Genomic DNA, 27035 nt, shown 5'->3' with positions numbered 1-27035 from the left:
CCGAGTATACACGTATTTATGTATATACGAGTATAAGTGAGTATATGCGTGTATAGTCGAATGTATACCTGTATAGATTAAAAAGACTTGCAGATACCCATATACGTATTAATTGGTGCATTTATGTGAATACGTCTATGTACGTGCCTACACGAGTATATGCGTATGCATACGCATATACTCATATATTTAACCCCATTTACTGTAAAAACAATACATATTAAGTGAAATTAATATTTAATTTTTATCTGCCTTATACTTAATGATTAAATGACATTAGAAGAACAATACTTGTTACGTCTAATACTATGACCACTTTACCGCATCTTACTTAAATTGTTCTAAAAAATTATCTAAAATAGATTCGGCTAACTGCTAATGAGTAAGAGTTCTTGAGACATGTAGGAAGCTTCCTATGCAGTCAATCTGTTCATAATTCTAACAAACAAAATTTCCCAAGGAAGTTAAAAGAGGTGTTTAGATTTAAAAACTTTTCATATTCACACAAAATATTTTTTTTTACCAAATAAAATTTTGTACTCAAAATTTAGTTTCTAACTGCCTTACTCTGTAATAAAATTTTCACATTCATTCGAACATTTATTACCAAGCTTTAGCCATTTATTTGACGAATGACCACTACCCCATTGACCACTTTCCCCCACCAGACCCTACAAAATGTAATATCTTTGAAAACAAAAATTCGGTAGGTATTTGTTTGGTGGAACAAAAATAAAGGATTTTGTAAATATCCATAAAAAAAATCAAGGACCTGAAAATAACGCAATATGTTTTGAATGCTGAATCTAGTTTTCCCATTGACAAAATTAATAAAGGATACTAGTTGGTTTAAAGAAAATTAAAAAAAAAAAAACTTTAAAAACAACATTTAAGACCTGAAAATATTTGCTGAAAGGGAAATGATGAGCAATAAAATATTTGCTGAAAGGGAAATGATGAGCAATTTCAAGACTTCAAGATACAAACTGTTATGTTTGAGTATCTTTAAAATGCAGGTGGTAGTGGAAGCCATTTAAAGAATTTTAATCTCACGCCCCTCTTGTGTTCCTCTGATGCTGGTTGTGTCATCCTCATGACACAACCAGCAGGATTCTCAACCTGACTATAGTGAAAGTAATCAAAGGAATGTGACACTTAGTGTTATCACTGTCTGCTTAGAGCTGGGATGCTGAAAACAGCATCAATCAGAAATGTGAAATTTTTACGAACAGAATCTCTCAATCATAGTAATTCATATAAGTAGCAAATGTTGGCACCAAACTTTTGGCACCCTCTTTGTTTACTTCCGCTATCACTTTTCCCAGAATGCACTTAAGTTAAAAATCAGGATATTAGAGGAAAATAGAGACATTTCTTGCAACATTTATTAATGTCTCCATCTATCAATCTTATTTTCAGGGACAATTTTCCAAACACTCAGTTTTCAAAGCACAATCAATGTTATGATGCGCAAAACCCCAGATTAACATCCAGTCACCTATTCTAGTTTAGAAGGAATTCTCTATCAAATGTTATGAGCTAATGGATAAAAGACATTTAAAAAAAAACTTTTTCTGAATATTTCATTTCTTTCAGACGCCTTCCCATTTATAAGCAGATTTTAGGGGGTCAAAGGAATAGGTTTTTGCAAAAAGAAAAAAAATATATTCTTTTGCTCCCAAAAACAAGTGTCAGAAAATTAATTTGTAAGTTTGTGGGTTATAAAGCTAATGTTTTAGATGTAAAAGCTATGGGTTTTGCAGAAAATAAAAAACACGTAAAACAGCTTCAAGAGGATTTTGATCATATTACGAAGTGGGTGGATAGGTGGGAAATGTCAGAAGCTACACTTAGGTCTTGGAAATAAGCATTATTATTTACAAGGTTCAGTCATTAGACAGGCAGAAAATGTTCTTGATCTGGGTGTCTTAATAAATCAGTGCAGCATTGCAAGTAACAAAGATAACAGAATGCTTCGGTTTATCAATAAATCTGTTTCAAACAAATCTAAGAAGGTTCTTTTGCCTTTATATATGAGTTTAATAAGACCTCATTTGGAGTATGCTGTTCAGTTTTGGTCTCCTTATCTTTGGGAAAGATAATTAGATTTATTGGAATGGCTGGTTCAAAGAAGGACTACTTGACTAATAAGGAGACTTTCAGATTTCGATTATGATACCGGACTTAAAAGGCCTTATATGTATAGCCTGGAGCAAAGGAGAGTCAGAGGGGGCATGATTCAGTTGTATTAATTTATCAAAATGAAAGATGTTAATGGGTTAAATTTTTGCACAGAAAGAAGGACAAGGGGTCATTGTTTTAAGCAATTCAAATCTCAGGCTAACCTGGAAATTGGGAAAAATTTAGTAGGGTTGCTTTAGTAGGATTGTGGGCACTTGGAACAGTTTATTGGAAGAGGAGGTATTGAGCAAGGGATTGGTTAACTTTAAGATGGCCATTGATCTTCATTGGGGATTTATAAACCGACTAGGACCAGCCTAGCTGGGCCCAGAGCCCGTTGCTGCAAAAAATTTAAACATTTTATTGTTTTCACCAAAGATATTTTCAAGCCTTTCTAGGGTAGGAAATTTTAAAATTTTAAATGTTAACTGAATTTGGATAAGCTAAATACAAAAATAATGTTCTGATCTAGCTTTTAACTGGGGGAGGGGGGTGGATGCTCAAAAAATTCAGCCACAGTTTAAATATAATTTCAACAATGCTTACAGAAGTTTCCCATTTAAAGAAAGAGAAAAGCACACAAGCTCGTTATATTTCCTAGCGAAATAATACATATCAAAGTTCAATGCTTATTGAAAGTTCTTTAGTGAAGGCAAAAATTTGGATCAGATGAAAAAGACGTAAGTACCTATTTTAAGAATCACTCCTCATGCAACAAAAAGGGAACTGTTAAATTAGAAAATTAGTAAATATCAGCTTTATTTTTCATTGTAAAAGCCCAGAAGTTCAACACTATCACTGCAGGTAAAATGAAAAAAAAAATACTTACCTTCTCTAAACCAATCAACATTTATAATAAAGTCAACCATTTAATACGTCTGTTGCAAGAAGCAATACTTAATAGTATTTTCCCAAAAATTTCCTCGCATTTTAAAGGATAAATGGATAAGCTTGGGCCCATAAGACACACGTTGATTTTAGGATATACAGTGAAATCCTGACACAAAAAAAAAATATCCGCTACGACAAACAAAACGTTTGGTGCGATTTTAAAACTCATGAAGGTAACGTATGAAAAATCTTGTTTTAATGAAAAGAATTCCTTCAAAAATTTGCAACAACAATTGTTTTTCTAAATGTTAGTTTGAATATTTTTTATTCAGTGCTGCTTTTGAAAATAAGAAAACGAATCTCTCAAGTTGTAACATGAAAACTCAGTTTGTAATTTCAAAACATATTCATTCAAGGTGTAAATTTGCTCACGTTGAAACTAAGTAGATGAGCGACAGCAAAAGCAGGTGTCTAGTCGCATCAATTGTGAAGCACCTTGCAAATTTGCAAGAAGGTTAGAAAGATTTTAACTTTCCTTGTGGTCAGTATATGAAGTATAAAGTGAAAAGGGGGGGGGCGCTTTAAACGAGCGCAAGCACCGAGACCGCAGGTCTATTGTACTGTCCCCGCTTAGACTGCTAAAGGAGCTCAATAACAGAAATAAATTTCAGCAGCTGCCTAACCAAAATTTAAGCAGTTCCCAGGGATCTACATGGTGGTATCCCAAGTTTTCGAAGTTGGTCAGTATAAGTGGCGTTCATAAATCAGAATTGTTCATAATTAGGCTCGGATCTATAAATTTGAGGCCCCCTTGCAAAAACTCTGTAGGGCTCCTCCTAGATGGCAACAGTGTATATTTGTAATGTTAATAAGTCTTAGTTTCATTTTTTTAAAAATTTCTAGGGCCATTGGGCCCCTTAAGGACGTGCCTCCCCCCTCCTCGCAATGCGTACGTAGATCCAGACTTATTTATAATGTCTTCTGGGACCAAATCTCTACTAAAAAAGAAAATAACACTTTTTGTGAAGACTACTAATGAATAAAAGGTCAGTGTTCAATATTTTTCTCTATGTTTTTACAGAACAAATAATGAGTTTAATTACATTTTAAACAGTTAGTAATGGTAAATGTTGTGGATCTAATTATATTAGAGTGTAGATTTGCAAAATTAACATCCTTATAAAAATATAGAAAGTTTTAAGACGATTGTTTTACAAAAAAATTTTTTATCGTCCCCTTAGAGTTCATTGTAACGAGATTTCACTGTACATTGGAGTAAAAAAGTCTTGTAAGGTCAGGAAATACAGCATATATAAGCATTCATATTTGTTCATCAAAAATGAGCACTACCTTGGAAATAAAAATACCAGGTTCCCCAGCACCAAAGGGATGACATGCATGATCCACACCCCCAATAATGCTGAGACCCAAAGGTCCTCCAGCTTTTACCAGACTCACTACCTGAAACAGAAAATGACCATTATACTAAAATTATCAAATCAAGTTGAAATTCCATGTACACAATTTAAGAATCAATATGGAAAGAACAATATGCTAGTTATCATATAGACAAAATTACAATGAAAGCTTGGTGCACATTAATTGGTTGAAAAACAAAGAAAAATAGCAAATGTGACTGACCAGTCACGAACAGCTAGAAATGAGAAAATGGGAATTTTAAACTTAGTCTTAGAATAGAGACTGGGTTCCTTTTTTAAATTATTTGCTTTTTCATCATTGTCCTGTTTACTGAATGTAATTTAACAATTTTTAAAATTCTTTATGAGATTAGCATGACCAACATACATCCTGTGCCAACTAACAATTTAGTTAAACATTTGTCATAAAAAAAATAAATAAAGAGCTAAACTTGAATAATATTATTGGGTGGCAATGTAAGTATGTGTGATTACTATGGCTCGATTTATGACACATTTTGGCTACTAGGCCAAATACCTTTGTTCAAAGACTGCTGATTACTTTCGTTTTAAATGGCCAATGACAACATCTAACTATGGGCCTCAGAGGCGTGTGTATCAAACATTCAAAAAATAAATAAATAAAAATACTCAGTACATTATAGAAATTTATGAAAAGACTGTTTAAAATAAATGAATGCATAAATTAACACAATAGCTACATAGGGGTCACTGATGTATTTATATTTCTAGTTCTTTTATTTAAAATAACATTGGAAATATGACAGTTAAGTGGAGAAAAACACAATGGGTCACCGAAATAAATTTCTTATATATAGATATTTGTTGTATTTCAAACTAATAAAAATATTAGGATGAAAATTAAAAACTTAGTAACAGAAAAACAAAACTATCGAATGTCTTTGAAAAAGAAAAACAAGGTTTTCCCATAACAATTTAATTTCAAATACTAGGAGACTTCTATCTCCTGCTCGCTATCGCTCACTAACCCCCTGGAACAGCAAGCAGTTTCACTTGAATCTGTGATGGTTTGTGATCGAAACTTGCCCCTCTCTTTCACTACATACAAACTACATCATTATAGTCTAGCAGGTGCTGGTTTAATAATGCTAATAATAACAATATCAATTGCCTGATGCAGAGGGCACTTGTTACTATCCAGTTGAGCTAATAACAGAAAATTTCGATGAACAGAAGAAAAAGACGGGCTGATGGTTAGCTAAAACAAAATCACTGTTTACCTAACAAAGAAATGTACCATACAGATCCACCAAATGTCACACTTGGTGGATCCTTATGGTCAAAAATGTCTTTGCACAATTATTGGCAATTTTTTCGACTAACCATTACACATTTTCTTCTTTGCAAAGTCACCATTTTCTTTTCTTAGCACAATTGGCTAGCAAGAGGTGTCTTTTACATCAAGCAATTAACATCAGAAAAAACTTTGAGTTTTTCATTTGTTTCAGCAAACTGCACTTCATTTCACCTGTTAGTATTTTTGCTATTAATTTTGTTAGTACTATGTCCACAAAAATCAGTAAATAAGGTCTCTTTCTTTTCTATTTGAACTTTGAAAACATACAGTAGAATAAGAAAAATTACTTTTCAGCCAGTAAAATCAAGAAACAAAAACATTTTCAAAAATATTTTTAACATTATACAAAAATTATTTTAGATTAACATGAAGAAGTTTTAATTTCCAGATACAGCAAATAGCTAAAGCTATAAAAACATGCATTTTTGGGGTATTATTAATTTAAAAAAAATTAAAAATCCAAAAAACAAGTACATTACACATTCATTACATACAGGGTGATTATAAAATCTGTACTGTTTACGAAAATTCACCTACTTTAGTTTAAATTAATTTCTCATTTTATTTTTATGCTTAACTCAAAATTATGTTTTCTATCACAGGTGTCATTTTTAGTTTTTGATGTTAGCGCCACCTACATGCCTTTAACCAATATTGGCACAAACGAGAAAGACACTTACTGAGACAAGAATTGAAATAAAAAGAATTATGTATAAATCTTAAACAGTTTTTTTAGTCAATTTTTTATCAGTGCAAGACTTTATAAACATCCTGCATATGTGACTTTCTAATTACGATTTCATTAAAATTAAAAAAAAGCATAACATGATTAACCTCAGTTTCCCCCACAGAATTCACGTGATTCACACAATTGCTTTTAGAGAAGGCACTAGGAACCTCCTTTTCTGTGCTTTCTGTTTTGTTAACACCGGTATTATTGCACTGCAATGAATTGACCACAGGTGTTCTGTTCGAGGTTAAGCTCTCAAGTTCAATTGGGTCGTTCCTCAACCCTGGGAGTTTGGTGTAGACAGAGAACGTGGGCTGAGTCGCAGAATCTGAAGTCAGCTCTGGTCGTCGGTAGGAACCCATGTAGGAAGGCCTGTTTGCCATGTAGGATCCCGACGAATAGAACTTGGGAGTGTAAGGCCTTGGAAGGCCAATGAGTTTTGGAGATTTTTGAGCAAGCAAGGAAGAAGACGACAAGGAGAGTGCAGACTTTTCAGGCAGATGTGGAGTATTGGGGTCTCTAGGAACAAGCTGAAAACAAAAAAGACAATGTTAATTTCAGAAAAGCAAAAAAGTATAGGCATTATATTTATTTGCAGTGGAATTTCTTGATTCCAAATCGCCATAATTTGAATGTCCGCTAATCTGAACATCTGTTGCTGAAATGCATAAATGCATATACTACAAATAAAATTAATTTTGTGTACTGCTCAGTGATTGCATTTGAAGTAAACGTTGCTTCTTCATTGGAACTGTACAGCATTGTATGTCAATTGATATAATTTTTTAAACCCTAATATACTGTATACATTCTATTTTTACTGTAAATTAAATAAAAGATATTTCACACTGAAGCATTTCTTTCTTTTCTAGAACATTTATGATCCCTTTTAAGCACACTCGATCCATTGTTACATACAGGACAAGTGAAAAACATAATATGTTCTTTAAACCGAACAATTTTATAGCATGAATTCTCCCTAGTGCCAATTAGTTTGGATTGAAAAAGTTCTACTGTACTTTTTTTACCCTATCTCAAATCCAAATTTTAAAAAACAAAGAAATCTGAGCTCATGAGTGAGAGAGTTTGTTATTTTATCAATATGCAACCTAAATCAATTCAAGAAAGTTACAACTATAAATAAATTTCACAGTTGGATACATATTATGATACAAATCATTTGCCATTTTCACTTATAGAAATAACACAAAAGAAAAAAAAATTAACCTCTCTTACTTGAAATTCCCCCCCCCCCCCCAAATATCAATTTACCTCATGCGATATTAAATATATTTTGTTTATATAAAACATACAACATTGATTAAAAAAAATTTACAAGTTAATGTATTACTGTGACTATCCTTTCTTTTTTGAAACTTTAATAAATAAATCCAATGAAAACTTCTAAACGAAAGATTTGAAACACAACATTCACAAATAAATGAGAAGCAATAATTTTGAAAAAGGTGTGAGCAGTAATTACCCTTTTGCAATTCAAAAAAAACTCATGCCGTTGGTTAAATACAGTATTTAAAAGGACAGAAAAAGAGGGAGAAACATCACCTTTTGGCGTTGGACAACTAAGCGTACAAATCTATCTAAACCACTGAGAAGCGACACTGCTTGATCTTGCCGTGCTCCATCCATATCGACACCATTTATCGTGAGGACCTTGTCCCCAACTTTCAGCTTGCCATCCTTTGCAGCTGCACCAGTGTCAGAAATTTTAGCAATGTAAATGCCCTATTGATATAATGATTGAAATTAAAAACATTTTTTTTCTCTCAGGACATTCATTTGTATGTAAAGTCAGAATAAAAATGTAATGCATAAAAGAAATCTAAGATCCTTACAACTTAGCATCAAAACTGATAAATTGCTCGATAATTTTGAAATCAGATTATTTCATATGGAAAGTTCAAAGCAAAGATTTTCATGACACCTTTAATAATTCAAAGGAAGTAAATTCAAAAAATCAAAGTTTTCATAGTGTTTTTGACACAGTCAACAAGACAACTTTGCAGATTTTCAAAAACTAAGTAGCTGAAACCTAAATAGCACCCTACTAATTTCCAAAATCAGCTAATGTCTACGGTTGTGTCTTGTGCTGTGAAAATACTACTGTATCTTTTAGTTGATTTTCAAACTTAGAGAGATTGATATCATCATTTTAAAAAAAACAGCAAAGATTTCCCACTTGGGAAAGTTGTCTCGGTTGATGGTATCATTAAAAACATAGTAAATAACTGACATTAAAGCACTCTACATGTCAGACAGTAACCAATTTTAAAACTTTTTTTTTAATCAACCAAAAAATATTTTTAAAAATAAACTACAGTACTTGAATTCAGCAAAAAACAATACACCAGATTTCAAAATAGTATACATTTTATATGGAATGTGAAAAAATGCTTATAGTTTTGCTTCGAAAATGTCAGTTACTTGTGGCTCAATAATAATAAGGCCTTGTATCGGTATTTTTTAGTTTCAGTTATCTTTGGAAAATTCAAACTAACAACCTATTCATGATTGTTAGTTTGAATCACATGAGTAGAATATTTTAAAACTGTTATTTGTTTGACCACATAACAGTTAAAAAATATTAGAGTCAGAAATACGTCAAAATCTTCAAATGTTTACTATTATTGTTAATTCAGTACAGCACCTTAAAACATAACGTACAATATGGGAGGGAAGAGGATGGGCGGTTTAGAAATTTTACTTACATCTGATTCAACACCTTCTTTGCCAGAAGAGATACTTAAGCCAAGGCCATTTTGTTCCCTTATTAGAGTGGTATGTAGAATCTAAAAAGGAAAAAACGTGAATCATCAGCACTTATATTTGTATGTCAAATACAAAAAAATACATTTCAGTCAAAAGAATTGTTAATAATCTTATCTTTAAACGAGCAATTCTTGTGGGTATATATATATATTTCTTATCTCGGAAACGGCTCTAACGATTTGGATGAAATTTTGGATTTAATTGTAGTTTTGCATTCTAAGTTCATCTACATCAGTGTTTTTTCTGTAAAAACGCGATTTTTTACAAAAAAACAGTTTTTTAATATAAAGTCAAATTGAGTTAAGCCTTGAAGTAAACTGTGAGTTGACGCATCAGGCAGATGATTTGCAACCATAACAATGAAAATTTGTCTCTTCTCGCTTTAAAATTTCATACTTGCTTAGGGTTGCCAGGCTTGGCTGATATTGGCCACTTTGGCTAATTTCAAACACACTTGGCTGAAAACAAATTCAAAAGCATTATGTAAGTCGATGTAAGGCTTTTTTTCTTTTTTAAGTGAAACTATTGCTTGACCATCCTATTTTATTTTATTTATTTATTTTCTTTTTACACATCAAACAGTTTAACATGTTTTTTAAATCACGCATCTAAATTTTATTTTGAAGAAGTGTATGTCTTGAGATTGTTTATGTTTTGTTAAGACAGTTATCATTTGTTGGAATGGTTTGTGGATCATCAGTTCTGATGGATATCATGCTGTGCTATAAAAACTAAAAGTACTTATTCAAAAAGAAAATCTTGATTGGGATAAAATCGTGAAACGCATCATAGTATGAAAGGAAGTATTCGGTTAAAACCCGATTTCACCATAGCAAAACTAAGGTCAAAATATTTTAATTACTGACAAGGAAATTGTACAGTGGAAACAAACGTAACAGATAGTTTAAAGCAAAATGTTGATTTAATTACATTCAGAATCTTCTTTGTTTGGTACTTTAGTGTTATAAGAAGGTCGAGTACATAATATTTCGTTAACGTGAAACTTTTCAAGTATATTTGGAAAAGTATTGAACCTTAAAAAAACATAATTTGAAAAAAAATAATTCTTTTCAAGCCGAGCGAGGCTCGGTCATCCAGGTACTAACTATTAATTAGACTTGGATAAAATTCCAAACTTTTTTGATCACTCAGAGAGGCAGCTTACTAATTTTTGTCACGTTTCTTTCACTAGTTAACTTTTTTATGAATAGGAATTTAATTTTGTAACAATAAATTATACTGAGAGACTAATAACAGGGTTACCACACAAAAGTTCAAGAACGAAATTCCCTGACATTTCCAGGTTTTCCAGTCACTTTTAGAAAAAATTTCAGGTTAATGAATGCCAACTTGAGTTATTAAATATCAATACAACATATTTTTAATGTAAGTAAACCTGCTTTATGAACCAAATAATGCTTAAAAAATTATCAATAATTGTAATTTATATTTGGGTTAGGTTAAGACAAATTTAAAATTTAATTACATTGATTATAACAGGACTGAAATCTCAAACACAGTAAGCAATTTCTGACAAGCTACAGTTTCAATGTTGGCATGTTTCCAAAAAAAGTTTTAACCTATTAAAATCTAAAATTTTGAGACTTAAAATTTTTATGAACACTATTCATTAAATGAAAAAAACAAAATAAACGCAGAATGAAGGCTATTAAAGTACTAATACGATCAGAGATGCATTGTGGAAAATACTAGTAATTTCTAGCTAAGCATGGTGCTAATCTTTTTTTTTTTTTTTTTCAAAAGAAACAAAATAAAATGGAATGATATAAATCAGAACTTCATGCTTTTCGTATGAATATTTCTTTCCTTTCTTTCTTCCCTTTTTTTTGTAATCTTATTACATTCAGTCTTCGAAAATGAGCTTGAATTTTCTTTCTCTCGCCTATCAGGAAAACTCGCATGTCCAGAACAAGATATTTACCGTACTTCAGCATTTTTGTCCAAATGGCTCAGCATTTTTACCTATCAGATCGAAAAATTGCGAAGGGATTCCCCGACAATTCCAGAAATTTCAATAACTTGTGATTTTCCCCGACATTTCCCTGACCATTCTAGGCGATTTTCATTTTCCCTGACAGTTCCAGGTTTTCCAGGTGCGTGGCAACCCTGTAATAAATAAGTCTAGCTTCTCCTAACTAGCGTCTGTACCACACACCGAGCTTATGGCATTTATGCTTCTGTTTTCCTCAATGAGTATTTCATTTTATCTTATTTATTTTTATGTAATGTGCGGCAGAAAGGAAGCATTTCTGCTGAATTGAGCTGATTTGGCATCCTTTTTTTTCACGAATTAAAATCTTTTTAATGGAATGTCACTCTTCATGAAAGAAAACTATATACATTATCCAGAAAGGAAAAGAATAGATGAAAAACAAAAACTTAACATTCTGCAGAAGGGCAATTTGAATTAAATATAAGTTTATGTTGAAGTTAAAAACAATAAGAGCATGTCTCAACCACATAAAACAGACATCTGCAAGAATAACGTAAGGATTGAAGTAGGGTTTGGGTTTGTGTGAAACACAAACAAAAGTGAGAAATACGTGAAATACACCGCCAGCTGAGTCATTTCCCGCAGAATTTCACGTATTTCTGCTTTAGCCCTGGCTAATGGGCGGTAATTTACTGAAAAGTGAGAAATCTCGCACAGTTTAAAATACAGTTCCACGTGAAACTTTTGGTATACAATCACTGCAGATATAGACTACAAAATGTTAACATCCTATTAGCAACACAACCCTGAGATAAAGGTTACATATTAATGACAACATTGTGCAGTGAATCCAGGATGGAAATAGCAGGAATTTAGTCCTATTGTTTTAATTTGCCACTCCCTAACAAAAAGAGGAAAAAATGGCGGAGCACTTTACTTTCAGACATTGCTAAAGTAGGAGATAGATCTTTAGACTCCCCTTCATGCACATATTTTCTTTTCCAAGGAAAGAAAAAATTATTTGAAAACAAAACAGGGGGAAAAAATGCAAGATTAAAGCCAAATATTGGTTTTAGTGACTTATTCTCACCACCTAACTTGTGAAATTGATCATTCTGCTAAATTCAAAATAAGAGCACTTTGAAATTGCATTTGTTTAAAAATAGCGTCAAAAGGAAATTAAATATTTTAAAAGGAAAAAAAATACAATAGTCTCGAAAATTCAAATTGGGGCTCATGCAATATCAGATTACTGAAAACTTGGATCATATGGAAACTTCTTTGCAATTCAAATTTCACACCATTCAAAGAATGTAAGGAAATAGACCTCTTACTTTTTTGTACAATGAAAATCATGTACTGTCCTCATAAAAAAATTATCACTCAAATTTCAAAACAAATTTACATTTTAATTATCCTTAAAGGAATTTTAATTAGTTTTTTTCAATTTCAAAACACATTTTTGATTGAACTTGTAGGCAAGATGCAACATGGCTATGGTGAAGATTCATTTGAGCTATCTTTTTTAACAAGTACTTCCAATCCCCTACTGAAAAGTCAATGGGTGGCTGCTTTGCAATCTCACATCCTCCAGCAGCAAACTTCCTAGTTTTCTCCCTTGGACCAGGATCCAACCCCATGGGAGTTGCTTCAAAGGCTAGTACGGCATTTTCAGCAGAAGAACCCAACCCTTCCTTTTTTACACTTTCAATTCTGATTCCATAATTAGAACTAATAAATGTTTAAAAGACCCAGTGCGACAACATAAACCACAATTAAAAGAAGATTTTACCTCAAATTTAATATCATATTCTTCTGCTGCATTTTTATTTTCAAGTAACACAGGTTCATTTTTAACAGAAGCAGGTTCCTCATCTTTGGGAATATCGATAGTAAGATTCAGTTTGTTTTTCATAGATGCCTCTTTCTGAGTATTTGGAAAAGAATCACAGCTTTCATTTTGCACTAGTGTTTTGTTTGGTTGCACATTTGTGGGTTGCATAGTTTGCTCTGAATCACACACTGAAAGTTCATTTAAGTTTTGAATGACTTCTTTGGTAGACTCATCTCCATTTGGAACAATATGCTCAGAAACAATACCATTTCCATTTTCTATCATATCTATATGTACATTTGACTCTAAGGACACCTAAAAAATAAAATATGAATACATTTTTTAGTACAATGCAGAAAGTTTAAATACTGTATTTGTATTGAAAAAGATTCAAATCATTATTTTTAAAAAATTGGTACACTTTTGAAATCACTCCTTAAAATGTTTTGGGTATAAAAACACTTCATTGACTTTATCCCACATCTTAAAGGAATCTTCACTTCTAAAAATATAAGTTTATAACACACATGTAGTGAAAAAAAAAAAAAAAAGCTTTTAAATCAATGACTTGAATCAAAGAAAGCTTTGAAAACCTATATTATTTGAAAAGCTACAAAACACAAAATAGATAAATCTATGTTTACTTAAATTAAACCTTGAAATGAATTAGTTAACTTTATTAACAAAATTCATTTCATGATAAATGTTAATACTGTATGCTTAATAAGTTTTGCTTAGCTTTAATTACTACATACCATCTATCATGTTTAAATTTATCTCATATTATTACACAAAAATAATGTTTTATAAACTGTTTCAGATTATCCGTGTTTCCCTATTTTCTGTGTCACAGTTCTTGGTAATTAGCCTGGTTGATTGGGAGAACAATATATCAGTTTTTTTTTTTTAATTTGCTTTTACAACAATGCACATGTTTAATGATACTATTAATTAATTTAAAAGAACCTCCATTATGTGATCACTTTTCCACGATTTTCACTGGAACAGGAGGAGGTCACCTTAGAGAAGTTTCAATGTGCATTGAAATCTTTTCAAGACAACAGAAAGCACAATAAGAAATTAAATAAATCTGTAGACACATTATAAAAAGGTATTAAAACGGAAAACAAAAAACTTACATCATGAACAATATCTGGTTCTCTTCTGATTAGCATATACATGGTATCACCAGCTGTTTTTAAAGCATCTACTGCGTCAAGATGAGTAACAGCTTCCAATAATTTATTATTTACCTGAAATATTTTGAAAAAAGTTCAAGATTTATTATTTAAAATAATGTTGCATAATAAAAGACAAGAGACCTTAATGATACTCCCCTCCATTTTATGCATGCAACAGTGACTCAATTTAAGAGACTTCAAATAAACTGCAGAAAATTCATAATTTAGTTGAAGTGAAAGCACTAAAATTCATTAGAAACTGTAAAAAATAGTAATATATAACTGAATATAATGAATTAGATTGATTGAAGTTTAGACTGTCATTAGCCACCATATTGCTATAAACTGGATATCCAGTTCATAAACTTTAAAAATGATTTCACACTTTTCAACATTAAAAGACTTACATTTTTGTTAATTGCAGACTAGGTGACCCATTTGCTATACCAATAGTAAAAGTATGCCAGACTGCACGTCAGTAAAGCACAAAATTTTTTTTTTAACTTTATGTAATCTCAAGTATGTCATCATCAAGGATTATTAGCAATTTACAAAACATTGGGACAAAATGCTAAGAGTAATAATTACTAATCAGAATTATTGTATTTTTTTCAACAACAGCTGTCAGTATTTGTATCGGAAATTTTCTTTCCATCAAGGACTATGGTGTCCTTATTAATAATGTTTTGTGTGGCTGTCTGGCCAATGAGCTAACCAATGAGAACTGAGAAATGTTCTGTTTATGCTTTCTGCAGAAAAGGGTCAGAAGTACAAATAAAGGCTTTTGAGTAGTGGAATTAACTCAAATTATTCAGAGTTATCTGAAAGGGGACATCCTTTAAATTCTCTGATACATGTATGAAACATTTACAATAACCAAAAAAAAAACTTACAGAGAGTATTTTATCACCAATCTTTAGACCAGCAGCTTCAGCCGGACCACCAGGAATAACTTTAGAAACAAAAATGCCCTAAAATAAAAGTTCAGAATAAAAATTAACAAAAGTATACAACAAACATTTAACTTTTGTTTCATAATATTTTAAAAAACCTAAATCCAAATAATAATAATCAAGGTCAGTGTTCCTATAATTTACACAGCACACAAAATACAAATTTTTACCTAGCTAAGTGGCCCCATAGAAATTACCACCTCATTCTTTCAGGGGGTCACCTAGCTGGTGAAAAAGAACTATTTTACTATATTTTTCAAAGAAGTTATCCGCTTTGGGGGTATATCTGCCATAAGTGCACTTACCTTATAATAAGATCTTCATACAAATAAAATTGTACACTAAAAGCTTGATTATTTTGAAAATTCAACCATCAAAATAGTTCATAAAAAGGGGAGAATGCCTGTTGCTTGAGAAACACTGTACTGGTGCATTCCGTGGCTTAAAAAGTTTAAGGTCTGACTTGATCTGCCCAGGGAGGATTTTGAAATGTTAAAATAAAATATCAAGTTTTAAACAATCCTCGAGATTCTTTTTACAAAATGCTTTTCTTATAAAAAAATACGGCCACGCTAAGCAGAAAAGTCGCAACGCCACTTTTTATCAAAACTGAGTTATTGCCATTGGGCGGCTTGTAGTAATAGTTTAACTTTTATACATTGTTTATAGTCATTTGTGAATAGAAAATATTTTTTAATTCTGAAAAAGTGGTGTCTAAATGGAGCTCAGTTGCGGGGACCACTTTTTTGCTTAGCATGGTAGCATGCACTCTGTGAGTAAATTTCACTTTTATTACCCCACATACAGTGAATATCTCTTACTACAACCGCAGTAAATATGAAAGCAGGGCTAAAGGCAGACTTAGATAAAATGGAAAGCTTTCCGCAAACACAGATCCTAACTGAAAAATTTTCTGCAAATAATTAATTTGCCTAACTCACCCTTGAACAAGGGTGCCCATATAGGAGAGCTCAAGCCCCCCCCCCCCCCCCACTCCTAGAAATTAGAACATGCTTGCTTTTAATACTTTTTTCTTTGCAAAAATGTGATAACATTTCTTTTCCAGCCATTAATGAATAATTTATCAAAAATGTCAAACTTGAATAATTCTAATCTGTACTGAAATCGGTGTCTAGGGGGGGAAATATCCTGCTAAACCATGCAGAAAATATCTGAGCCCCCCCTTACAATTTTGCATATGGGTGCCCACGCCCCTTCAATAAATAATTAAATCTATATTCAAATATGAAAAAGGCCAAAAAAACCTTTAAATCATTTAATTTTTTTTTTAGAATAATAAAGTTCGCTTATTTTTCACCAACTGAAGAAAGCTGCCAAAACCATTTATTTTTTTTCACACATGTACTTTAAAAGGCTTTTGGAAAAAGACTTTAACAGAAACAAACTGGGATTTTTTTAAAAAATTCCCTTTAATATATATATATATATATATATATATATATATATATATATATATATAATTAATTAACATTAACAATTTGAAAAAAAATTCTGCAGAGCCAAACATTTTCTGCGAACGCCGTTCGCGCGTTCGTCTATATTATGCAAGACTGGCTAAAGGGACATCTTGTTTATTCAGTTTGGTTTGCTACATATACAGTAAAGCCTTCTTTAACATACAACTCCAAATAGCGGACACCTCCAATTAGTGGACTTTTTTCTTTGTCCTCAGTCCCTTAATATATGTTGTTCTATTCAATTTTCTCTGAATAGCAGACAGTAACTTGAATTTAAGAAAAATTTTCTTTGGATACTGTGAAAAAATTTCAGCCTTTCTCTCGTTTCTAATTTGATTCTAAACTCAAATCTGTTTAGAGGTGTTTTTCCCACTGCAGTTGATATGTAAAAGTAGCCCTATGTAGCTTTTCTAAGAACGAGTCCATTTAGTTTAGTGTGAAAGTACAAATTAAAACGGCGCCTAAAGGTATTGACACTAAAAAGACAGATTGGATGTGCTGGAAGACGATGAAAAAGAAAAATTTACAATGGTTTGATAGTCCAAAATTTTTCAAGTTGGAAAGTTTTCAGAACTTTTAAAGCAGTTAATGAAACTAGGAAATTATGAATCACAGTTGAATGTTACAAGTTGCATTTCCTAAAAGCAAAATTGATCAATTTACTCCTTTGAACAATGATGGGGATACAGTACCCGTGAATGGAAATGATGCCTGGAAAGTTAGTGGTTTTTCGAAACACATGTAAAAGTTTTTTTTTTTTTTTTGGATAGGAAATCTTGAGAGATGCACACAATCCCCCCTCCCCCCTAATATTTGAATCAAGAAATAGATTCTATATGATAATAAAGACAGCATGATCTGTCAAATGATTTTTTTTCTTTGGGGGGGGGGGAGGTTACATGTGGACTTCCTTTATAGGTTTCTTTAAAAAGTTTATATATATATTTATTATACAAAAAAGATGCACTCACTTCATCTGTGCCTTTATATGGAGTTGATCCAAAACCACCAGCAATACTCAAACCTAATCCTGAATTAGTTTTTCTTATAATGATTTCTTTTTCCAATTCTGAAGAGTTGGCAGATTTCATGATACCTTTTTGAACAAATGAAATTACTTATTAACATACTGTTGAGAATAAATTTTATCACAATTGCAATATTCAAAGTCAAATAAAAATTTTAACTTATTTTTGCCATACAGCAAAACCAGTTGAGCAAGCAAAACAAATATTTAAAAAAGTAGACTTCTGATTAACCAGCTCAAATGACACTAGGATAATCTCATGAACAAAAATTCCAGCTAAAGTAGAAAATGATTTTTAAAAAATGCATTATATGATAGATTAATACATTCTTTAACACTTAAATAGCATTGAATAACCTTTAACAATTAAACATACCACATTTTCTTGCATATAAGCCGTGGGTTGCCTATTGGTATAAAATTAATGAGGATTATCTGCATTTCTTTTTTCTTAACACCAACGCATTGAACCTCAATATTTACAGCAGGATTCGCCGAGACCGTTACCCGGCTTGTATGTTGTCTTACACAATTCAGGCTATGTAAAATAAACAACATACAGTAAAGGAAGAAGCCTTCATTTGCACAAGATTAGACTGTTTGCTCCTTTCTTCTTGACTCTTTGTCATCAAGTAATTAGCATACTATGACAAAATTTTGAGAAGAAATCATTATTTTTCATTTCATTTTTTATATTAGTTTTGAATCTACCTTAAAAGTTATTACTTCTTCGTTTTTAATTAATAGTTGCTAAAATTGTGTGTAAAATTAAAACTTTTTTTTTGCACCGTATTATCCGGGGATTATATGAAGATTTTTTTTCTTCAGGCTGATTTTAGAACCTATGGATTAAACGCCACCGTGAATATACAGGAAAATCTGGCAATACTTAATAAGCATTTCTAGAGTGAGCGGAATTATTTGAAAGACTTTTTACACACCATTACGAGGAATGTTTAAAAATTTCACTCATTTTTTTCTTTTGAAGAATGGATGTTCGACTTTGACAACATCACATCAATGGAGATTAATATTTATTGCACTAGTAACCAGATCCCCCTTTTTTATTTCTTAATTCTAAATCATAATGATAAACTTCTCAATTTTTTTACAACTCTTTTTTTGATTTTCATACTTAAATTAACTACAGTCAGTTAAATTGGACAGTCAGTGGAAATTTGGTCAATCAGGAGTCAGCACAAGCACTGAGCACAAGATGCAACAAGTTAGATTTTTAAATGACAGCAATAAGGAAAAAAAATCTTAAAAACAGACAGTATATTTTAAATACCCTTTTATTTTATAAAGTTTCCACAATCTGTTTATTATAAAACTATAAAACTTCAGTCGTAAAGTGGCAATCAGAGATGGCACTTGACTGCCTAATTTCAAAAGCATTCATTTTCATGTAGGTGTGATACACAGAGGAAAGTCAAATTAGCTAAAGTAGGGTACATTAAAGAATGCAAAGCTCACCATTTTTATTTTTTGACCAACTAAATGTAGTTATTGCTGCAACTTAAATGTTTCAATTATAAATAATCATATTTAAAATAAATATATTAGCACATTTATTCAAAATTCAAGTACAGTCGAGTCCTGACTTACGCAAAGGATGCGTTCCAAGACTCCTCCCGTAAGTCAAAATTTCCCATTCTGGAAAATTTTGGTATACATTTTTTTAGAAGCATACCAAACTCTTTTAGACACTTATAAATACCCCTCAAACTGCTTCTAAGAATTCCTCAACTGTAAATTACAGTTTCTTACTTAAAAAACTAAATTTTTACTCTATTTTTAAAATTAAAAAAAGTTGTTTTATTCAGCATGAAATACCTTAAGGTGCACAAAATGAATGATCAAAGACTTAAATAATACAACACTTCCTTCAAAAATAATTTGTGTTGTGGACGAAGAATTCACATTAGCTATAAATTTGAAAAATTCCCGTTATAGCCATTTCGCGTAAGTCGAATCTCATTATAGCGGGAGTCGACTATAATTCTAAAAAGTATTAATCATCAAAATTGCATACGCTATTCTTCATAATAATAATAAAACACCAGCAAACTTCAACTAGTAAGCAATAAATTTAAATTGAATTTTTGCACTCAAGCGAAATTTATGAAGCTTAGTGGGAGAGCTTTGAGCTTCCACAGCGACAACCAGTGTCTCATTCTCGGGTTGGGCGAGGTCAACTCAGTTTTGCTTCTCTTCAGTGGGTCGATAAAATTAGCGCCTAATGTGCATGGGAACTAAACGACGGGGGTTAAGCATTGGGCTCACCACCTAACCGGAATGTCTGCCTTGCACCCCAGAGCCCTCGGTCATGAAAACAGAGAGGCACAAGCCGTGGCCCCCATGGACTGTTGCGCCACTGAGTTTAGTTCAAGAAAAACTTATACAGTCCAATCTCGATAAGACGAAGGTTATAACTCAAACAGTCCTTTATTTCGAAGTTTTAATCAAGTCCCAAACTCTTGAGGCTGTTGTAGAAAATTCCAATAACTCGAGCTACCAATAACTTGAACGTTTTAGCCGGTTCCTAGCGACTTCGAGGCATCGAGAGTTGAATGTTTATTGCTATCTCAGTTCAAATAACATAATGTAATTAAATAAATTTTTCAGATGGAAAATTTAGAATAGTTTGCTACGGTCATTCTTTTTCTGATAGTCAATTTGTTAACCGTGTGTAACTTTCCTCAGCCAACATTATTTGTTTTTAACAGTTTTCCTTTCTGTTCAAAATATAACACACAACATTTAATTTTCTTTAAGGAGTGTTCAAGGGTTCAATAAAATGAACTTCTTCAAGGGCTAGTTAGGGGACTACTTGAAATTGTGAATCTTTTTACAATAATAAAAACAAAGAAGCGTTGATTTGGTTCAAGTTTACATAAGTTTCAGCATTAGACAAACACTTTTACACCTCACTATTAAAGCTAAAAATTTAATCTTTAATAGTGTGGGCAGTAAGGATCAGTTTTATTACCACTGATCTAAAATAGCAACTACAAAAGAAAAACTGAAAAGTTAAAGACTAATGTAGCACAATAAGTCATTTTTAAACAATCAGAAGTAATTTTAAAATCAACAGAACTTCAAAGTTTTGCTGTGACTGAAATTAGGAAACAAATGATATTTTAATCCGTTCCTCTTATATAAGCCATGACTTTGATATGCATATAAGTTTGGCATATAATACATTGTTTGTAGTCACGTACCATTCAAGAGTGCTAGTATTTGAACCTGCAGATTCAGCAATAATAGTGCTCACTGCTGTGGTCAATTCTTTAATAATTCAAATAAAATTAATGAAATAAATAGTTAAAATAAAGAATAAAATACGAGGATTTAAGGTAGCATATGTAAAAAGAGCTACAAACTTAAATTAAAAAAATAATAATTAACAAGATGCAAAAGGATTGAGGATTCAAACAATACTATTTTTGGCGAAACACAAACTCAACAATGATCTTGGCATTTGAACTTGGCTTTGCATGATTGGCAACACATTGGCAAGATTCCAAATATAAAGTTCTTATTAAATGAGTTATTAATGGTAAAAATAGTTTTGTATTAAAGTTTTAGTAAAAAATTTTTGACAAGTTTCTTTAATGCATCTTTTTTTAAATAAATCAGAAAATTCAAGGATTAAAGATACATTTTTCAAGGTTTTCAAAGCATACAAACCATGTTTTATAGAACTTGCTACAAAAATTTTAGAAAATCCTACCATTTACTGATGGCTGCTGTAGATCCTTCTTTGAATCTAAATCATTAGGTATCAGAGGCAGTGACTTCTGGGATGCTGATTCACAAGGGATATCTTTTTTTTCTGCTTGTGCTAATATAGCAAGAACCTAAAGAACACAAGGATGCCTAACTGCAATGAACTGAACAAGCGTGCACTAGGGTGATCCAAAATGATTTGAAAAAGATAAAAGTTAGAAATATTTATCTCCACAAATTGCTGCCCTTCTTCCACTAAAAAAAGCAAATTACCAAACCAAAATTTGGATGAACTAGAGAATGTTTACGTGAGTTAATTGTTAAGTTTCAAACTACTGCACGTTTGTAAAAGTTCCACTGTTTATAATTCATTTTGAAACAAACCAATTTACTGACAATTTACTAAAATTATTAAGAGAAATCTTGATCATCTTCTATTAGTTCTACTACACTGAGAAATTTTTTCAATGCCCAAAAAGGTTAGGCTGATAGCCAATGACTTAATTAAATCTCAATAATAAAGAAAATGTTGTATGTATGTTAAGAACCTTGTATGTATTATGATGTTCGTAAATGTAAAATATCTTTCCCATAATATTTCTATACATAATTATATCATTAGTAAAAAATTTTCACTATTATCGGTGTTAGCAAAAACTTCATTGCTTCATGTTAAATTAGCATCTAAATGCAAAATCAATGTGACCCCGAAATATTCATCAATTCGTCTTTGTTTTCTCTCCTTAATATAATGCCATACAGAACAAGGGCATGCTTGAGGAGAATATAATTTCTGAAATTTTTATGATTGGATCACCCTAGTGAGTATACTTAAATATTTTATACATAAGGTATTTATTAAATTATTACAACTCTTTAGCTTAAGATTTATAAATAAGATATAGTGCTGATTTTTAAACATAGTATGCATTACTTTCATTGAAAATTTTAATCTTGCTTTTTGCAATATTATTTCAAGGTCTTTTAATGTTAATTGATCAGCATGAAACAAAAATCACAATTTAAGATTGGATTGGATACTTCCGTAAGACATACAATTATAGTCAAACCTCGTTATCGCGACACCTAGATTTCACGACACTCTGGATGTCATGTCCATTTTTCAAAGTTCCGAACTTATGCCATATAATTTTAATGTTAAGTGGCTCCGGGTTTTTCGCCAGTTTTTTTCGTACAACTCCGGTTACGACGACATTTCGAGCTGTGTAGACTAGATAAAATATTTCTTTGCAATTGAAAAATTTTCAGTAAAATAATGAAGACATCTGAAAATGTTTGTTGTAAGAACTTTGGACTCTGACAGGAGATTTGACTAGGCATGACACCTCAAGAATGGTGGGTTGCGAGTAGATAAGTTTTGAAAGGTACAGATTTCAGACTTTGACAAGAAAGACAATAGACAGGAATTCAAAGCAGGTAGATTGTTATACTGGACGAGGGAAACAGCAAGAAAAGAAAGAGAAAGACCATAGCTACGTTAAACTGCAAGGGGTCACAACAAGCTTCTCCCATGAGAGAAAAAGAGATAAGGGGCTCCTCATTAGATTGAAAATGAATACACAACTCTTAAAGTGGATAAAAAGATTAGAAAAGGTTTTTTCACCTTCGAAAGGTGGGGCTCAGCAGTCAAAATCTAATCAAATTGCAGACAAAAGTGAACAGTTTTGAATTGGTTTCTTTCTTGCTGGTAATTTTGTGGAAGAAGGAGTGTGACAAATGTCATTAAAAAATTCATCAAACATTTAATTGGAAAGTTGTAGAATTGAAAAAAAATATATATAATTAGTAAGAAAAGTTTTTTTTTTTTTGAATAATTTTTGTTATATTCAAGAATTTAAATTTACGTTAGTTAAATCTAATTAAAAACATAAACAGTATTAATTTCTTTATTAAATCTAATTTTATGGTTAATTAATGTTTAATTATGAATTTTTTAAACTATTCCGGTTATGACGACACTTTGTTGACAGTCCCAAAGGTGTCATGATAACGAGGTTCGACTGTATTTTGTTCTGCAAAAAGATAGAATGGAAGTAACCAAATGAGTTGTCAGAAAGTTTTCCACTTTTGAATTTTTCTTAGCAAAAGTAGTAAACCAATGTTTGCTTGGCGCTGATTTGCTTGGCACTGATTTGTTCATGCCAAACACAAGGTTGATGCCCAAAAGTGGCATACATGAACGCGTTATAGAAAAACACAATCAGTTATATGCTTCCAATCACATTGAAAACATAAATCCCTTCATATGGTATACTTAATGCAGTCCGAAACCCAGGCTCGACGACAGAATTCTTGGGCCCCTGTGCAATTAAGAAGTCCGGGCCCCTAGATAGTAGCTGGGCCCCCAGCAATACAAAGACTAGAAAAAATAGTCAGTTAAATTAATCTTCTAAACACAGCACTGAGCTGTACAAAACTAATCACACGAACATAAAAACAGCACTAAATGCGAGCTTGAAAGAAACATAGGCTTAGTATTGTGTTGTTTAACGTTCAGTCAAATTGAAACCTGTTGTAAAGAATAGGAAGGGGTGGGTTGGAAGGGTAATGAGTCACTGCTTCTGCGGGGCCTGTAAGCGACCAGTGCAAGGCAGGCACCACGGTTCTTGGAAATTTCTCACAGCTAAGACACCATACTAAGTGCTTAATATTGGTTTAGAATGAAGCTAAACTAATCATTCTCTGCACATTAAGCACATTACATTGATAAAAAAAAGCAGCTATAGGCATTTGAATTAACAACGAACATACATTTTAAGCACATTTCATCAGCCTCTGTGAATCCAGGCCCTTGCGAGTCCTGGGCCCCTATGCATTTGCCCCCACTGCCCCCCCCCCTGTCGCTGGCCCCGCTGAAACCTGAAGATAATTCTTTTTATGAAAAAACAATATTTTAAAACTTAAATGCCATTTATAAAACTGAATTTTAAAGTTGCAAAGAAGACTTAAAAACAGAATTACTTATCAGGATTTCTTTAAAAATTTAACATTACACTTTCTTAAAAAAAATATCATTGTGGAAGAAAACTGATTATACACTTAACTATAATAAAATTCCACAACTTACACTTACTTTTTCTTGGTCCTTTTGAGAGTCAACAATATTTATTCTTTTGTTCTTAAGATGGTGCGGAGTATCTCGACGATGCAACTTGTTGGGCCGGTCAGACTGCTCATCCACATCTGCATCGAATCCCACATGCTTCTCAGCATCCTTTTATAATAAACATGTTTTTAGAATAAAATCAAGGAGAGTATATTTTTAAAACATATACTTTGCTTTATAATTTTTTTTATTTCACAAATGCCATTAGGTCATTAACCACGTGCTCTCCAATATTTTTCAACAACACAATTAAAATTACTGCGGAGCAATCGTCCAGATGAGCAGCGTCCATGACTTGTCCAGAGTTACATAAATTGCAGGTCGGAGAATCCGTCAGGTGAAAACGGAACAAATAGGCATTGAGACAATCGTGTTCTGTTAAAAGTCTGAAGTCACAGCAGCAGCTCGAGAGGAATTCGGGATCTAGTGGGACTAGTCTCACAGTTTTCTCCAGGGTTTAACCCTCAGCAGTTTGGGAAGTAACATGAGGAAACGCATTTCTGTAAATTCTTATGATCTCCAATTTAGCAGAGTGAAGTGGCAAGGCTCCACGAGACCTTTGGAGAATACTAGCTCCTTTCTTGGTGATTTACTTTTGATAATTTAAGTAGCAGTACTGCTTCTTAAATTCAAAAGAATAATCAATACAGACTACTGATTGATATTTCAAAGCAAAAACTTCCTCGAATTTGCGCATGCGTCAGGTTTCTTCTGATTTTATCAAAATAGAAGTAATAGCAAGAAGGAAGTAACAAATAATCAAAAACTGAAAACATTGGTAAGTGTGTGTTATCAACTCATCACCCCTTTCTCAGTCGTAAGCGTTTGTGGCTGCTAGTCGCAGAGTTTGAGAACAGACAGTACAGTACTTATGCAAATCTTTATTCTTCCCCAATAAAGGGCTTACTTATGCTTATTTTTTAAGCCATTAGAAAGCTGCATCAGATAAGTTCATTACTAGGAGGTGACGAAGAATTCAATATATGAACAGACCTTACACCTTCAAATATGTTTTAAAATATTGAATGTAAAAAGCCCAAAGAATTTAAAATTAAATTTGTCTACCAACTGCATTACTTAAAAATGTTGGCGACTTTCTCCTATTCTCGTGTCAACTCCTTGAGTGGAATCACCTGATGATTTATCGGCAAACTTTTGAATGCCAAGTTGGTCACAAATTTGAGTTGCTTAATTCAGTGTCAGTTTGTGAACATTTTGCAGTATTCCAATAGCGATAATTTCAATAATGATTTTCAATCATGCTAAACACTGTCGATACTTCTGTCATGAATCTCTAAAATTCTTTCCTGCACTAGCTCCCAAAAACCTAATCAGTGGTTTCTAAGTATTTGCACATGAATCCTTCTTTTTCCTAGAAGAAATCCCTCCTTCACATTTGTAACAATCCAATTTCATAAATGCTACTCTGCAGTTACAATTTATTCAATGAGTTTGAAAGCAATAGTTTTAATGCACCAACACCTATTAATAATAGGGAAGTTTTCGAATTTTCAATTTTATTTTTATATGATAGAATAACATGTATGAACATCACGGTGAAAAAACTTTTGCGACACGATAAGTAGTTTTTTTTTTTAAATAATTTTTATAGTTCAAGCGAATGTGACGTCATCCGCTCTTCCGCTGCTTCAGCGGACAAGGAGAAACCGACGAAAGTGCAGTTGGCTTCGTTTAAGACACACTAGGCATCGGCGTTTCTGGAACATCAAATCTCTAATTCTCTAGGAAATATTCGAACACCCGTTCTCTAGGAAATATTCGAATTGATGTTACTTGAGAAAGATTATTAGACTGTGCCACTAAGCTGACTAAGCTGACGCTTAACGAATCCAGCCTCCTTAGTGTGTTGAAAAGGATTATTAAATTTGTTAAAAATAAAAATATTGACGCTCTCAAAACGTCTGTAGCAACAACAGGGAATCTTTCATGGAAGGCTGCCCCCTACAGCCCTGTGACATAAGCTCGTGACGTTTCAGAAGAGCACGCTTTTGAGCGTGGGTTTTTAAAAATTCATTAAAAATCAATCATGGTGTTTCAAAATTCGGGGATGGTAACTTTTTGAGTTTTGAGGGTCAATTAACAATATCCAATATTCAAAATAAGAATATTTTATGGGTTGCAACTTCCCTATTATATTGCAATGTTAGTATTGATACAGTCAACTCGCGCTACAACGCGATTCGACTTACGCGGAACGGCTATAACATGAGTTTTTCACGAGTAAAGATTTTTCGAGCTGACGTGAATTCCTCGTCTGCAACACAAAAATTTTCAGAAAGGAATCACTGGGCGAAATTATAGTCTTCGATACTGACTACTAAATATTGATTTCGTGAATGGATGACTCACTGGAGTAGGAAGGCTTCCACACCGTACTAGTCGAATCATCGCTTTGTTAGTGTATACAAATAATCATTTTGAATTTTCCACTCTAAATGTGAA

At 32.3% G+C, this 27035-nt stretch overlaps 1 protein-coding gene across 1 annotated transcript in view; it reads right to left on the bottom strand.

The window, feature by feature from the left end:
• The window catches only part of LOC129229831 (protein scribble homolog), a 116263-nt gene that overhangs the window by 56937 nt on the left and 32291 nt on the right, over positions 1 to 27035 (bottom strand). Inside the window, exons 15-24 of the mRNA XM_054864204.1 lie at positions 24540 to 24680; positions 21450 to 21576; positions 17658 to 17782; positions 15149 to 15226; positions 14214 to 14327; positions 13033 to 13389; positions 9226 to 9306; positions 8063 to 8242; positions 6604 to 7029; positions 4363 to 4473 (exon numbers count right to left, since the gene is read on the bottom strand). Of these exons, the coding sequence (XP_054720179.1) occupies positions 4363 to 4473; positions 6604 to 7029; positions 8063 to 8242; positions 9226 to 9306; positions 13033 to 13389; positions 14214 to 14327; positions 15149 to 15226; positions 17658 to 17782; positions 21450 to 21576; positions 24540 to 24680 (1740 nt within the window). The remainder of the gene's footprint in view (positions 1 to 4362; positions 4474 to 6603; positions 7030 to 8062; positions 8243 to 9225; positions 9307 to 13032; positions 13390 to 14213; positions 14328 to 15148; positions 15227 to 17657; positions 17783 to 21449; positions 21577 to 24539; positions 24681 to 27035) is intronic.

Source organism: Uloborus diversus, chromosome 9 (genome assembly GCF_026930045.1).
Source record: "Uloborus diversus isolate 005 chromosome 9, Udiv.v.3.1, whole genome shotgun sequence".
NCBI classification, from domain to species: domain Eukaryota; kingdom Metazoa; phylum Arthropoda; class Arachnida; order Araneae; family Uloboridae; genus Uloborus; species Uloborus diversus.
Note: the sequence above shows the minus strand (reverse complement) of the source record. Positions and strands in the feature narration are given on the sequence as shown.